General features: G+C 35.0%; 1 protein-coding gene across 2 annotated transcripts in view; it reads left to right on the top strand.

Moving 5' to 3' along the window:
• Window positions 1–17,565, top strand: part of LOC131146006 (tripeptidyl-peptidase 2) — an 84,923-nt gene that overhangs the window by 52,828 nt on the left and 14,530 nt on the right. The window contains exons 27-30 of one of the 2 annotated variants that reach the window (XM_058095250.1): window positions 1,236–1,370; window positions 1,497–1,568; window positions 14,877–14,969; window positions 15,481–15,576. In XM_058095250.1, the coding sequence (XP_057951233.1) occupies window positions 1,236–1,370; window positions 1,497–1,568; window positions 14,877–14,969; window positions 15,481–15,576 (396 nt within the window). The remainder of the gene's footprint in view (window positions 1–1,235; window positions 1,371–1,496; window positions 1,569–14,876; window positions 14,970–15,480; window positions 15,577–17,565) is intronic. The other variant, XM_058095253.1, reaches the window with a different exon arrangement.

A 17,565-nucleotide genomic window follows, 5' to 3' on the forward strand; every position in this document is an offset into this window, starting at 1 on the left:
TTGCAGAAAAAAGTAAATAAAATTCATGGCAAGTTATTGTATTTTATTGAACGAGAGTCCAAGGAGAGTTGCTTACACACAAATAAACTATAATCCATAAAAAATCAAAATAAAAACCTATCAACAAGTTGAACAACAGACAACTGTTTCAAGCCAACTCTCCTATGGAAAAGAGAGAGAGAGAGAGAGAGAGAGAAATGCAGTGTGTAGCAGTTTTCCTTTCACTTTATCGAATGATGTTTCCACTCTTCCAGAAGCTGTAGCTTCCCTGTCATTCCAGGTTATCCAAATCAAAGCGAGAGGGATTGCATCCCATAGTTTCTTGTCAAAATACCTGTCTTGTTGCTCTAAGCTGCCAGCCTCATCTGCAGCCTATTTGCCCCTGCCCACTGAATTCCAAAGAAAGTGTAAACCAAACTCCAAAGATTTCTCATCAATGTACAAACTAAGGAGTAAGTCGATTAACCAGTTCCACTAAACTCAAGCAACAGAAGCTCCCATTGAACACACCCAACCATGGGGATTCCTCTTTTCATAAAACTGTCATTGGCAAGGATTTTCTCCATTGTAGCTTCTCAATGCTTCCCAAGCAAAGAAAGCCACTTTAGAGGGACTCTTTGTCTTCAACATTGCCCTCGAAGTGAAGTGCATACTGCTGTGGCCGAGATCTCTTCTTGACAAGTGTGGAAAGCTTTTGCATTCAAAACTCCATTGCTTGAAATATTCTGTCTCACTTTCTGCCCCTCAAGTGATCCGAGCTTCATTATATCCCCGAATTCCATGTCGAAAGGCTCTCTTCTAAAAACCAGGCCCACATTTGCTTTTGAATGATCTCCTGGCACCTTCTAACCTGAGTTTCAGCATTTGAAGCCATCCAAAAGAGAGAAGGAAATGGCTTGAAGGGTGTTATTAGGAAAAGCCATCTGAAATTTTCTGGTTTTTTTAGATAGGTAAATACTTAATTTGGAATTTAGTTATGTTTTTTCTCCCCTTTCATAAAAACTGATGAGAGTTCTTTTTTATTGCTGAAAAGGCTTGAAGGTCTATGGGGTATTTTTTCATGATTTAACAATATTATTTTGTTGTATTTCATGAACCTCTTTAAATTTTAGATTTGATCTAGTAAAGTTCTCATATTCGTGTCTGAAGTTAGCCTTGCTTAAGGTGGTTTATACCATAATTTTCTCTATTCTTGAATTTTATGTACGCTTCATAATACTTGTTAGTTTCTGCAGCACTCTCTCCAAGGATCTATATTACTTGGAGCAATTTCATATGGGAAGCCTTCGTTTGGAGATGAGGATTCATGGAAAAATCCCCATAATAGACCTGTAAATTATGAGATATCTTATGTCATGCCACCGAATAAGGTTCTAATATTTCATATGTTTTTCCTGCATCCTGTTTAATTCATTTTGTTGAGAGTATGGTATCATTTTCATACTAATGTTTATATGCAAGCTTGTTTAAATTATCTCCTTTATGCCCCTTGTCAGCAGGATGAGAACAAGGGAAAAGGTTCTTCTCCAGCACACCCTAAAAGTGTGTCTGAACGCTTAGAAGAAGAGGTACATTTATTTGCGCTGGTGTAAGATATGTATTTTTCCTGTAATTTATCAGTCTCTCATATTCTTTTTGTGGGTTAATGAGTTTTCGTTTTTAGATTGTTAGATTACCACGTTAACCAAAAGCTTGGCCCCTGTTTGGAAGTGGGCCAACAATGTATATCAAGCTTTAACACCCCCCCACACATGCAGCTAGATAGCACATGAAGAGATAAACACATGATTATCACCATTACATGGAATACAATAATTTTTTAAACATCATGCAGTAAAACCCACGTTATGAGACTAGTACCATGACCTCCTGGTAATCCACTCTGATACTATGTTAGATTACTACTTTACCTAAAAGTTAAGTTGTTGGGTTGTGGGCCAAAAATGCAGATCATGCTTTGACAAGATTCTGTTTGATAAGCATTTGCTTTTGCATTTTTCTAATCTACGTATGCTTTGCTGTTTGCTGCTTTCAATCAAGATAGATCAGACAGATGTTGCACTCTATGAACAACCATGGTTTTAAATTGTGGTAGTGGGTTGCGTAATTTAACAGTAATGGATGTAATGGGAGTGGGAGTAGTAGATGTTACATTACAGGAAGCGGGTGTAATGGTTGTGAATTTTTTTCAAGCATGCACAACCTTGTGCATATTAGTGTATTTGCATGTTTTAAGCTTTTAAGCTTCTTAGAAAGAGTTTTAGCGTATTTTGGATCCTTTAGTTCGATGAAGTTGTTTGCAAAATACATTATACACTCCATTATTCTATTAGACACACAAGACATACCAATGATACAAATATACAATAACTAGAAAAGAAAAGAAAAGAAGGTTGTAGTTGAAAGAACATAAATTTCAAATTGCTAATATTATCAAAATAAAATATGTTCCTAAAAGTTAGTATTTTGTGTTAATTAATGCATCTATTGTGAGTATTTACAAAAATAAATAGAAAATTTTGTATCATTATCATCCTCATTATAATCTTTTTCTCCTATTTGTGACATAGTATATTGAAAATTATTTATATAAAGGGGGGGCGGGGGGAACAAAAGTGAGAAGAAAAGGTAAAAAATAAAATAAATTTTTTGGGTGTAACAGTCCTCTAGCGGTTACATAATGACTGTAGCAGTCTTTACATAATGGTCGCGGTCCGTCATGGCCGCTATGGCCGTGATTTTTCTTCCCACTGATTTCGCAGTGTGTAATGGTATCGGGAACCCAAAAAACCGTTAAGTAAATGCGTTACGCAACGATCATGGCTGTTATTTAAAACCATGGAACAAACAATAGAAGAAAGTTCATTTTTTTAATCATACACTGATCAAAGGGCTCAGAAAAAAAAGCAAACAAATTAAATGAGTGAAAAATGTATGAGGCATGCCTCAAACAACCCCATGCCTGGTGGTCAGGGTGAGCACCTCATTGCACCTTTGCTAGGTTGTGGCCTTGACCAGGAGTCCACCAAACAAAAGAAGAATAAAAAAAGAAAATAATAAACACTAGCACCCAGAAAAAGAACTAAACGAAATTAACCGGGAAACTTATTTTCAAAACCTTTCCATCATATTTTACTGAACTTTTTTAATTTGCTAGCTTCCTTTTGACCCTTCACCTTTCGAATTTTGCCATCATCCAAATGCACTACATTTCCTCCAATATCACTCAGCTTTAAATCCATCTTTTCCAAAAGAATTTGAGCTTCTATTTCTACTTTTGAACTCTCCTCCACTGGTGTGGGCGAAATTCCATCCCTATGCTGAAACTGATTTGCCAACCCATCATTACCCAAAATAGAAACACCTTCTAGACCTTCCAAGGGAGGTGGATAAATATAAGATAAATCCCCTAACTCATCGCAGCAGTCAGAAACGTAACCATATTGTTCCCAAGTCTCATCCAATGGCAACCCCTAACACAATCAAAATCGTTATTATCATCATTTTCTGAATCTGAAAAATCCCCCAATTCTTCACTTCCTTACCTTTTCTAATCTCATTAGAACCTCCGACATTCTTCTCAACTTGAGGTTTTTCCACAATACCGAACTCACCCTTAGGGTCTCTTCTTAGTACCTTGGTAGTTGATTCACTAGAATTTTCTTTCTCATCGTCAAATATCTTCTTCATTTGAGGACTCCAACAAGCTGTCTTTCGACGAGCATAAACCTTTTTACCTTCAAATTTATCAGTATATGGATGACAATCATTAGATTTCTCCCCCAACCCCACTTTGTCCCCACATTCTTGAACAAATGTAGTCTTTTAACATTCTGAAACTCTTGGACAACACGATTCACATCCTTAGTAACTGGAGGCTAAATAATATTTTTATTAATTAGAGGTTGAAACATATTCCTGTTATCGGAAGATGACTCATTCTCTTTTCCAGTTCTTGTCTTCTGGGAAGTTGGAGCACACATTTGGGTCTGTCTGTTATCTGAACCCAACAGTACAGAACTTGGGCCCTTAATCTGAAGTATGGGTCTGTTTATCACTGAGACCCTTTTGTAGGAAGTCCATAATAGGAGAGCCTTCCTTAGGACCCAAACTGCAGCCCTAATCATCCTTTCCTAAACTATGCCCCCCTCAAATAATTTGCCCAGTTTAGTTAAAAATGGGATACAGCCTTTTCAATTACCTAGGCGGGTCCAAAATGAGAAGCATGCAATTCGACTCAAATCTCTTCACTGCCTTCTCCCCAAATGCAACCCCAGCCGCTCTCTTATCATCGAAGCTTTAGCAGAAGTCCTAGCCGCCTCTGTGATCATATCTGCCACATCAAAAACCCTTCCTTCCTTCTTGCACCTGTCGATTGAAACCTACTGATCTGTGATGGTCCTTGATTCATTCAGATGCAACACGTCTCCACACCAATGACACAACTCTTGCTTCCGAACCTTTATATCCTGATTCACAGAACAGACATGGCTGCCACAACCCTCACCTACATGATTTTTTCCTTTCAGCACCACTTGACTCCATGATTTGTGTTGTGAAGAGTTATTGGCTTGTAAAATCTCAGCTTTCTCATGAAAAATCCTTTGCTAAGTTGCAGAAGATGCTCGTGAAACTTCGCCAACTATCGCCTTTTTCACCCTGAGTAATAAAGACTGAAAACCTCTTCCTTTTCCATCCCAACCCTAACTCTAGATACTTTCCTACCTTCGTCCGTTTAATCGACATCCAAATCTTCACAATACCCAACCGAACAGAAGTTGTGCCTTGGTTTGCTGATGGCATACGTACGTTCAGTTGATTGCAAAGACTGAATTACCTTGTAGCGGCACTGCAGGAGGTGTTAGAGGTGGACTGAATTCATTGTCTTAAATACTAAAAAACTGAAAATAAACTTAGTAAATAATTTAGTTTAAAAACCAGTTATTGCTGCAAATTAAAACTGTAACATCTAGCTATTATATAAACTCAGAAACTGCCAGCCATTACTGCACTTGAAGACTAAACAATCAATTAGACAAAGCTGTAAAGCCAAGAGACAGCTCTCAAAATTGAAGTTTGAGAACACAGCTAAGCCTAGATATTTAAGATCATAAAACTGAAGAGTTATTGCTAAAAAACTAAAGCAATTACTTCACAATTACACTCCAAATATATTTTTTCAAATCGAAATGTAAACATTGCTGTTTAGTATAAAAACCCTTTCATATTAGCTTAAAAGAAACAGAATTTAAGGAAAATAAGTTGTGTTTTACAATGGTAGTCATGATCCACATAGGAGAGAATTTGCTTTAACAACCAATGTAGGAATAGAACTTCTATTCAAGTTGAAGCACACCTACATATCCAACAAATCATTCCATAAGTAAGGAAAACAATCAAAGCATGAGATATGTAAACATCCCTTGAACTAAGAAACAATTCTTGCATGATTTTCCATCCTAATCATGGGGTACAAAGTGCCTAGCTAATTAAAATTGAAAGCTAAACTCCATCTCACTGTCACCAAACACTTAATTTTGGATCATAGTTTAATATCTAAGCTTATGTGGAAGTATCAAGTTAAACAAACTATGGGAATCAACTCATTTATAATTAATTAATTTAAAAATTTACAACAACATAGAAAAGGGACTTGGTTGTTGGGTTTGACTCATGATGAGGTTCAACTCGCGATAAAGTTGCAAGTTTCCTTCGTATTTGAATTAGAACACTGGTATTTTGAAGCCTCTATGAAGAGCAAGCCAAATCTCCCAAGGAAATCATGCATCCTCAACATTCATTATTTTTTACCAAGTCATGCATAAAAAAAAATTCTCAAAATAATTATTTTATAATCAAAATTTTGAAAGTAATAAATCATAGTGTTGACCATGGTCTTAAATTTCCACATGTCAAAATTTTTGTCAAAATTTATGCTTTTCCTCACCCTCGAAATTGAAATGGCAATTGATTTTTGTCTTACATAATTCCCATCAAAACTTCAACAAATCATTTGAAATTTATCAAAATTGCGAAATTTTAGTGGAACTTATCAAAAGTTTAATTACAGAATGAACTTCCTTGGAATTCAAATGCGAGATTTGAACACAGAGAAATTTCTTTCTTATTTTATCTTCTTTTTTATTTTTTATTGAAACAAAAGATTATTACAAGGGCTTTTTTGAATTTATATGAAAAATTAAACTTACACAACATTTCATTTGATCAGATGATTTTTTGAAGTTTGGAAATGTTTAGGAGATAAAGAAAGTATAGAGTTAACTAATCTATTCAAAATTATTCTAAAAATCAAGGAAATGCTGGAGGAATGAAGTAAAAGCACATTAATACCTTTATATTGAAACGAAGGTGATATTCAAAATTGTAATAACTATCACAGAATTCAAATTATGAGTCTTGCAATGAAACTTTGGGAAAGGGTAATAAAGAATAAGATTAGAAACCAATGTTTCAGAGAATCAATTTGGTTATCGACAATAGAAGCTATTTATCTTTTAAGAAGAATAATGGAAAAGTTTTGGGAAAAGAAGAGGGACTTTAACATGGTTTTTATTGACCTATAGAAAGCGTATGATAGGGAAGGTCTTTGGTGGATCTTAGGAAATAAGGGGGTAAGTAGCAGATATCATGATGTCATTAAGACTATAGGAGGGGAATCTAGATATTTTCTAATCACAATAGGTGTACATCAAGGTTCTACTTTGAGTCCTTATCTTTTTATTTTAGTGATTGATGAACTTAGTAGGAGTGTTTAAAACGAGATCCCTTGGTGTATGTTGTTTGCAAATGATATTGTTTTGATTGATGAAAGTAGGGGTGGAGTGGAATCTAAGTTAGAACTTTGGAGAACTGCTTTAGAGTCTAAAGGTTTTAGGATAAGTAGGATAAAACATAATATGAAATGTAATTTCAGTAACACCGGGAGTAAGTGGAAAGAAGATTAAACTTGGTAATCAAGAAATTAGAAGCACTTGTAGATTTCAATATCTTAGATCTATTATGTAAGCGGAAGGGGAAATTGAAGAGGGTGTAATGCATAGAATTAAAGTAGGTGAGGTAAAATGGAGTACATCAGGCATGTTGTGTAATCGTAGAATACCCTTAAAATTGAAAAGAAAGTTTTATAACACGACTATAAGGTCAGCTATGCTTAATGGTTTAGAATGTTGGGCACCTAAGAAGCATGTACAAAAACTAAAAGTTGCCGAAATGAGAATGTTAAGATGGATGAATGTTATAACAGTTAAAGATAAATTAAGGAACGAGCATATAATCTAGGTTACAACACCGGTCTAAGATAAGGTAAGGGAGGCTTAGATGGTTGGGCATTTGAAATGGAGGCCTAGTAGCGCAGCCGTGAAGAGGAGTGAGTTAGTTATTGTTTCTGACATGAAAAGAGGTAGGGGTAGGCCTAAAATAACTTGGAATGAGGTACGGAGGAAGAATTTAATAGCTCTTAACCTAGTAGAGGAAAACACTCTTGATCGAGTGAATTGGCGGAAAAAGATTTATGTGGCCAACACCATCTAGTGGGACTTAAGGTTTTTTGTTGTTGTATGAATTTGTTTTATAGCAACCGAATATGTTTAGTGCACATTGTTTTTGAATATGGTTAATACACATATTATGTGTTTTTGAATATGGTTAATACACATATTATGTTATAACTATTGCACCTCGACACCTCATACACAACATAGATGTATTTATTTTGTAAACTATAATATTATGTCTGTTAACTATTTATAAAGTTTTGTAAAAGCCATGCTTTACTACTAATTTCTATCTTTTTTTTTTTTTCAAATTGAAATTGAAATTGACATCGAAACTAAAATTTCCATACTTTTGGAGCTTTGAAATTTTAATAGAAACCAAAATTTAAGGTCTTCACGCTGACACATAAAGATATGGACTGATAATGGGATTGCAGTAGGAATAGTAATCCTAGTTATCTTCCTAAAAAAGTGCAACTTCAGGTGTGCAGGAGGCGTTGATGTGATATTGAGGATTTGGGGAGGGCATGTTGTATACCTTGTGCATGTTAGGACAGGCTGTTTTCTATGACTTGAACTTGGGACCTGAAGGTTTGAGTATAAATTCTAGTTTCTTAACTACTCCATATCAAATAGGGATCTGATGCATGGTACTTCATTATTACTATGGATGAAGAATCACCAATGTTCAAAATAAAAATGCAATTTCCCACACCTTGCGAGATGAATTAAGAATTAGTGAATATAAGGAAAACTGATACAAATGCTTGAACAATGCACAAGCCTCCTCTCTCAAATATCAAATGCCATGTGAGATGAATTAAGCTAAACTTGAACAAAGCCTTGCTCTTCTGGTATTCGGAGCTTAGGCTTGGATCTCCTTCATAGCTGTAAAGTGGATTCACTAAAGGTGCTCAATATCAAATAGGGGATCAAATCCATGTTAGTTTGTAATTACTATGAAGGAAAGAATCAACGATTAATTGCTCAAATGCAAGGCAATTAGTAGAACAATTTCTAGCGTGGACTCCTACCCTTAATTGACAAAATAAAAGCCAATTTCCTATACATTAATTATGCATTGGTGAATCTGAAAAAAATGAAATAAATGTAACACCCAGTGCACAGGCCTCCCGTCTCAGAACAATAAATCCCTTCATAAATGAATTAAGCTTTGGGAACTTGTAGGAATTATTTTGTTCCTTCACAATAATAGTTGTGACACTTAGGAATAGCTTTGTCTTTCAATGCTAGGGAGCTTGGGCTTGGACCACCTTTGTAGTGGTTGTAAGTTGGATTCTGTGAAGAGACACCCTAATCTTTATATTTGTAGATGTAACAAGAGAGCAGTAGGGCTAAGGTTTCTCCTTGGTGCTCAGTAGATCCTATTGAATGATTGCGTCGAATGGAATACCTAATCACAATGATAGGTTTGTTCCTCTATTTATAATATATGTCAAAATACATGCCAATTACCATAATACCCTCACTAACTCTCACTTGTTACGAAAAAACTAGCACACTAATGATGTTAAAATACTAAGATAACCATCAACACTCCCCATCAAGATGGACCATATATATCATATGCTCCTAGCTTGTTGCAAATGAATTTAATATCATCACCTCCAAGGCTTTAGTAAATAAATCAGCAAGTTGCAAATCGAACTTCACATGAGTTTTGGTAATGAGCTTCTGCACAATTTTCTCTTGAACAAAGGGCCAATCAACTTTAATGTGTTTTGTCTACTCATGGAAGATCGTGTTGGAGGCAATATGAATGGTAACTTGATTATCACACATCAACTCCATAGATTTAGAATGAGGAAAACCAAATTTTCCAGCATAGTCTTCAGCCAAACAAGTTCATATTGTGAGCGATGGCCCTATACGCCCCTATACGCTGCCTCAGCACTTGTCATGCGTACCACAGTTTGTTTCTTACTTCAAAAAACCAAATTTCCACCAGCAAAGATGGAGTACACAGTTGTGGATCTTCTGATTGAAGGTGTCATGGCCTAATTTGCATCAATATATCCCTGAATATGTGTGTGACCTCGATCCTAATATAAGAGACCTCTCCCCCAAGTGTACCTTTGAGATATCTCAAGATGCAGATTGCTGCATCCTATTCTCTTGTTTTCAGAGTATCTTGAAAGTGACTCACAACACTTGTTGCGGAAGATATCCAACCGGGTGATCGTGAGATAATTCATCGTTCCAACAAGTCTCCTGTATCATCCTTGGTTGGCAACAAATCACCCATATTTGGCACTAGCTTACTATTAGGATCCGTAGGTGTCTCGATGGGTTTGAATCCCAACATTCTTCACTAATACTTCTAGACCCATGAAGTACTTCAATGGTCCCAAATTGTTTGTTTGAAACTTAGTTTACAAGAAATGCTTTAGACTCTGTGCAGGAAATACTTTAAGCCATTATGGCTTCGACCCAACCATGTATATAAGCACCCATCATCTAGTATATTTTTTCAATGTGGGAGTGTGGGACAAACTCACAAGTGAAATTCGTGCGAGTCCCGATCACTAACCTATCATTGGAAGTCATTACTTGTCATGCAACCAACTAGGAGCGATTACACAACCATGGAAAAGGCCATGAAACCATGGGAGTCCACACATCTGTGGAATTAGCATCCGTAGGATCCACAACTCCCTTCCATGGGGTCAACATTTGCAGGAACAAAAGCTTGAGCACTTGAACCATCAGATCTAATACTAGGTTGAATAATTGGGTAAAATGGAAGACCTAATCACAATGATAGGTCTCTTCCTCTGTTAATAATATATGTTAAAGGTCATTCCAATGACAATAATACCCTTACTAACTTATTAACATAACCGACTGAGTGTTTGACGCAAAAAATTGGTTAATTCGATGCAATTAATTATGCGCGAACGTGGGATCACAAGGATCCTCGGTTTTTGGTTCTGCAAAAATTGGGTAGGGACGTGAAGTTGGTGGCACAAAATGGGATCTAAAACAGTAAAATGTTTTTTTTATAAATGTAATAGTGTGTTCTCCCAAATTATTAACTCTTGCAATAAAACAAAGTAGGATTCACATTTTAGGGTGCAAATAACACTTTCTATCCAAAAAAAAATGTGTAGTAATTTTCATTTCTCAGAAGCAATTGTAGGATGAAGCTTTCCAATCATGCTGGAAATTTCTACGACACAGGAATCATGCAGCCTACAAGGAAGCTAGGAAAACTATATTTCTGCCTAGGCATGCACAAAGTCAAACATTGACAACTAAAGATTTTGGCATTCTTCTCCAACACAAGCACACCAAATTACTGCAAGCACAATTTGCACCAATTCTTTGCATCCTTTTTCCTCCCAAAACACTTGAAGTAAGCACTAAGCAGGAAACATCCAACGAATCTGGGCACTCACTGCTCTTCGAACACACAAAAGCTTATTCCGCACTCCCAAGCTGTAGAAAGAATGCAATGTAAGGTGAGATTGATATTCATTGCTACTAAGACACATTGAATAGACCTCAGGGGACAGTGCCTTATTTTGCTTTTTAATCTTCAGCAGATTGTTGGTTTTATCAACAACTAGACCACTGCCCTAACATAGCTTTTGTCAAAATATAATTTGCAAAAAAGTAGGTTGTAGACACCCCATTTTTACCCAGGCTCAATATATTTATTATCATTATTATTATTATTTTATTAGTATTTTTATTATTTTATTTATTCTTATTATTATTATTATTAGTATTATTATTATTACTTTTATCTTTATTTCTATTTATATTATTTATTATTATTATTATTATTTATTATTTTCATTATTATTAATATTATTTTTAACTTTTATTATTATTGGTATTTTTATCTTTATTATTATTATTATTATTATTATTTTTATTATTTTTATTTATTTATTTATTTTTGTTATTACTATTATTATTATTTTGCTATTATCATTATTTTTACCTTATTATTATTATTATTATTATTATTATTATTATTATTATTATTATTACCATATTAATAATTATTCTCATATATATTATTTCCAAAAAGAAAAATACCATAAACCAAAAAGGAAAGAGGGAGTTAGGGTTTCAAAATAATTTTTATAAAAAGGCCCTTTGCTTCTCTTCTAATGGGGGCGCAGTACACACTCCAGCTAAGGGCAGCCACAGCGCACGAGCAGGCCAGCCACCATCACATCTCCCACTCCGACCACCACCCAGCCGGCTGTAGTCCATCCCTCTGCAACCTCCTTGGCTACTCCTGCAACTTCAGCATATCAGCCGTCTCAGCCAAAGCCGCCAGCAACACTTCACTGCCGTGAGCAACCCCCACACCAAAAGAACCATCATCCTCAGCTCCACAACTCACCCGCACCTCCAGCCATCATCCTCGCAGCCTCCGGCCACCGCTGCAACGCCGGCCACCCTTGCTCCCGGAAAGACCCCCAGCAGCAGCGACTCCACTGCTACAACACCAGCAACCCTCCGGATTTTTGTTCACATTCAAAATTTAATTATTTTTGTTTATGCATGGAAAATACTAATTAATCTTATTCTTCTTATTGCAGGATTTTTGTTCATATTCAGATTTTAATTATTTTTGTTTATGCATGGAAAATGCTAATTGAGTCTATTCTTTTTATTGCGGGGCTTTTCTTCTTTTTATGATAATATTTATATAGGTATATCTGACATCAATTTTTTTCAGGATTTTCTTCCCTTGTGTAAGAATTTTTATTCAGGTTTTACATACACATATCTAATGTTATTATTTTGGTTGTTATTGGTAGTGTTTTAATATTTAAAATTTGGGTTTAAAGTTTCATTGCCTTTATTGTGTATATTACTTAATATTATTGTCGTAGGTTTTGGATTATATCATTTAATTTTTATTTTTTTATTTTTTCATAGCTATTGTTGTATATTTGTTTAAAGTGCTTATATTATCGTTGTATTTTTTTTTTTTGTAATCATTGTAATATACTTATTTTTATTGTTACATATTATTTAGGGTGTTTGTTTTATTGTGAAGACATTATTTAGGCTTTTTGATGTATTTAGGATATTTATCATATTTATTGTTTATATGATATTTAGGGATTTTGTGTATTATTGTTAGGATTGTAGCATTTACGCATGTTCATGATTCTTGATTATTTACATTATTTTCATGATATTATCTTTTAAGGTTTTGGTTATTGTTTTAGTTTAGGGTTTTGACTATTTTACGTTATTAGGGTGTTGAATAGTGTTTTATTTAATCTGTCTCTATATTGTTATTGTGTACTAATTTTAGGGATTCCATACCATTGAATATTGATCTTAAGGGTTTCCATAAAATGTATATTACTTCTTTGGCTTTTATATGGCTTGGAAGAATTTGATTTATTTTCCATATTTATGTACAGCATTTCCATATTAAGGTACATTAATATTTTAGAGCTTGTGTATATTTTATAATAGATCCATGATGTGAATTATTGTCCATAATCTCATTCTATCTCCTTACATGTTTATAAAAAGTACATAATTTTTAGGGTTTGATTATTTCCATTCTAGAGTATATCATTAGGGTTTGATTATTAATACTTGGGGCTTTATCATTGAAAATTTGACTATTATGATATATAATATTTACGTGTTATGATTTATATTTTAAGTAGTATATTATTTTTTGTTATTAGCTATTTGAAATTTTTGTAAAATACAGAAAATAATAAAAAAAAGAAAATTAGGAGAAAATTCTAAAAAATATTTTTGATTTATTATTTCAAAATACAGTAAAAATATGAAAAAAATAAAAAAATCAGAAAAATAGAAGAAGGTAAGGAAAATACTTTGAAACTTAAAAATATTTTTTTAGTTCCAAAAACCTTCCAACTAGTATTTTAATACTTAGAAAAAAACCTAGAAAATTTTCAAAATTTGGAAGTGTATTTTGTAAATTATTTTCGATTTTATCCCTATGATTTTATTGCGGGGTTATGAGCCTTCGGGCATCACGTGCCCTAAGCTCTAAGGGAATATATATATGTATATATTTATTTATTTATTTATTTTTTACATGTATTTATAAATTCATAAAAAGGAGTAATTTAAAGAATTATTAGATTAACTTAGGGATAATTTCAAATTAATTAGGTACCGTTCGTAAGAACAGGCGCGTAGGGGGTGCTCGTACCTTCCCCTCGCGTAACCGAACTCCCGGCCCCAACTCTGGTAATGTAGACCGATTCTACCCCTAACGGGGTAGTAATCATGTGTTCTAACCGCACTAAAGGTTAGTGGCGACTCCGATATCCATGTTTTTTCATGAAAATATTAAAATGATTTTTGATTTCGCTGCTCGGGGCACACGCGCTACCGGGACGCCGCGACATAGGTCAATGGATTAAGATTGAGGTGAAAAAGAAGTATGAAAATATGAACCTTTTAGGAGGTTCCCCTCATGCTCATGACAATAATTCCTAGACAGTACACACATTGAGCTGCAGTTATAGTTTATTTTGCTCAATTCATCTCGTACCGCATGCTTAAAAAAACTATTCAGAATCTTCCTTAACTGATGATTTTTTCCTTGGGTTTGGGGTGATAACCATGCATTATCTGAGCTTTAATTCCCAATGCACAGTTCACTTGTATGGCATTGGTGCATTTTTTATCTGTGTGCTTTTAGTGCTAAGTATGACCAGTATGCAGCTGTTCATGGTTTCATCATTGGAAGATGATCAGTTGATAGGGGAGCTCTTGTCATGTTCCTGAAAAAGCACTAGAAACCTATTCTGCTAATCTCACCACCCCTTGTGTACCAACTACCAACTAGGTGGTCATAAACCAAGAACATTTTCATTCAATGAAGTAAACAAAGTGTGGAATTCTTTCGTAGATAGTCCTTTTTTGACCAATTCCTTGAAATTTCTGTATATTCCTAATGTCTTGCTTGTACGGGAATTAGGTCATTTGGGTTTTGGTCTAGAGGTACTACACTATGAGTGAAGTGGTAGTGCTGTGTGGAAGAAGATATACTACGCAAACCTTGAAGGAGTTCCTGCATTGTTTGGTATAAATCATTCCTATTGTTTAATGTGCGTTTTGAAAGCTCCACTAGTCCAGTGTACTTAATTTGTGCTGCCAGTAGCACTGATACAATGTATATGCATGACACTAACCTGTGCCATGCATCTCTAAAAATAGTCTCATACTTTCATGATGATTTCTTGCTTGTATACATTCAAAAATGTTGTTTTCTGAGGAAATCCTTGTCTCTTGCTGTTATAATGCTGTGGATTTCAGTTGTTGGCACTTCTAACTTCCACAGCCACCTAATTGTAATGCTATCTGGTCAATCAGGTTCGGGATGCAAAGATAAAGGTATTGGCCAGCCTAAATCAAGGCACTGATGAAGAACGCTCAGAATGGAAAAAGTTATCGACCTCTCTCAAAGTAAATGGTTAATTCTTATTCATTTTTTAGAAACACTATAGTATAATGCTCTTCGTTGACCTTTTTTTTTTAAATGTACTTGGGTTTCAAAATTTGGTTTTGAGGGTATATCTCTACTAATAGACAAGCTAATATTCCACTTTGTCTAGTGTGCATTAGCTGAAAGCCTCGAATATTTTCATTTGTCTTTAAAATTCATGATATAATGTTTCTTGGACATGATTCTATCTACTCTGCCTCTTTTTATATTTATTTATTTTAAACCTGTACTTCTTTTTACTTTTTATGCTTCCCAAGATGTTAATTCTGTATCTTTCATCACGGGGAACTTCTTATTGTGGTATAAAGTTCTAGCATTCTGTGAAGGCTAAATGATTTAAAGCTGTTTAATTTCAATTCTACTGGATCTACTTGTCTTGGATGCATTTAACTGTGGTAGGTTGTAGATGTTTTTTCAGCCTCTTCATCCGCTAAATCCTGTATGCATCATCCTTCTTTTCTTCTCTGGCAGTCTGAGTACCCAAAATACACACCATTGCTTGCTAAAATTTTGGAGGGCTTGCTTTCCCAGAGTGATGTTGAAGACAAGATTTGCCACAACGAAGAGGTAAGAGTTATGGCAAGCATGTAGTCAATATTAATATTCATGGTGTGATTAGCTTCATTTATTCTTTGAAATTAATTTTATTATAGTACATCCATTGGGATGTGTCCAAATAGTTGGGAAAATGGTGCTAAGTTGTTGTATTTTGTAATATAATGATTTCTTAGTTAGATTCCCAACCATTGGCCTTGTGCTCGAGTGGTATTCAATTTCAAACTGCACCGCAAGGCATGGAGAATCAACAATAGGTGTCTGTGTAGTAAATGTTCACTCTTCCTTACATCTAACTCTTAAGCACCATGCGATGAATAGAAATTAGTAATAAATATTTTAGTAAAAATATTTGTTGCTTCTTTGCAGTGGATCCCCAAAATGGTGGATATTATCATGGGTAATGTAGATTGTTTCATAGAGTTGCTAGTGGTGGAAAGCTTAAGAGTTTTATTGAGGAATTGGAGAGTGAAGGGGCGAGGTGATGAGAAATCCTGATTTAATTGTAGATTAGATCACCCATTTTTCTTAAGCTGTATTTTGGAGAAGGGTGCTGGTAGAGTTATGCTAGAGATTTTGGCGTTGATCCCCTATTTTGGTGGGGAAGGTGGAGTGGTCTATTAGACTTTTAGGAAGCGGACCTGAGGAGAGCAGTTTCTTGAGTTGGAGAAGTAGAAGTTCAGGGTCCTGATAGGTTTACTTTGGGTTTTTTTAAAGGTTTGTCAAGGTATTATTATGGATGATTTATTAAGGGTTTTTAACATCCTATAGGAGGTTGCATAGTCCATTGCTCTTTTTGAGGTTTTTTTTTGGGAGGGGGGGGGGGGGAGGGATTTGAGTTGTTTTGGATTCTTTTTGTTGAGGAGGTGTATTTGGAGATTGAATGCATGGAGGGTTTTTTTATTTTTTTTTTCAAACATCAGTGGCATATTCTTTGATTCAGCTTGTGTTGTCTTCTATTTCTCTTTGTTTTTGTCCCTTTTACAATCCTGTGAGCATTGCTTAGAGGTAGGAAAAATTTATGAGAGATTTTTTTTAGTCAAGGGTGGGCACAATAAGAGGGATCACTTGGTTAAATGAGTTGGGATTTATAAACCAAATCAAAGTGTGAGGGTGCTTTGGGTTTGAGAAACCTTGATAGAAATTTCTTTGACTTGTAAATGGATATGGATTTTCCCTTTGAAGCTTGATCCTTTTTGCATAAAGTCAGAAAATTTGGGTTCCAATGGAATGGTTGCAATGCCAAGTTGGTTTCAATGACACTCATGCGAGCTCTTGGAAGTTCATTTCTCAGATATTCTTCCATCTCTTTCTTCTTTGGACCAGATTTTGTGTTGGTAACTGGGAAAGAGTTAATTTTTGGATATTGCTTTCGATTGGCAGTGCTTGTTTCTTCATTCCTGTTGGATTACTACTTAACTAAAAGCTTACATAGCTTTCGATTGGCAGTGTTTGTTTCTTCATTCCTGTTGGATTATTACTTTACCTAAAAGCTTAAGCTGTTAGGTTGTGGGCCAACAATGTATATCAAGCCTTAACACTCCCCTGCACATGCAGCTCGATTGCATGTGGAGAGATAAAGACATGATGAATAACACACATGTTGGGAATATATAATCTTTTATTCGAACTTACATTAAATGCAGGCAACAACTAACGAGACTAGAACCTAGGACCTCCTGGCAATGGCACTTGTGATACCATGTTAGGTTACCACTTTACCTAAAAGCTTAAGTTTTTAGGTTGTGGGCCAACAATTTATATCAATTATCAAGTTTTAACAATTCCTAACCCCAAGTTGTTTCATCTTTCAGTTTGTCATAATGCTCCTACATCTAATTTTTTGATTTCTGATGGGTATGGTTTCTTGGAACTTTTATTTCCAAATAAATTTGAATGACAGGAAAGGCTGATCTAGCACATTTTCATCCTTCTTTGAGGTATGATTGTAGGATTCAGTTTTGGATCCCTCTGGGGTTTTTTCCTGTAGATATTTTTTGA

Source organism: Malania oleifera, chromosome 13 (assembly GCF_029873635.1).
Source record: "Malania oleifera isolate guangnan ecotype guangnan chromosome 13, ASM2987363v1, whole genome shotgun sequence".
Classification (NCBI taxonomy): domain Eukaryota; kingdom Viridiplantae; phylum Streptophyta; class Magnoliopsida; order Santalales; family Ximeniaceae; genus Malania; species Malania oleifera.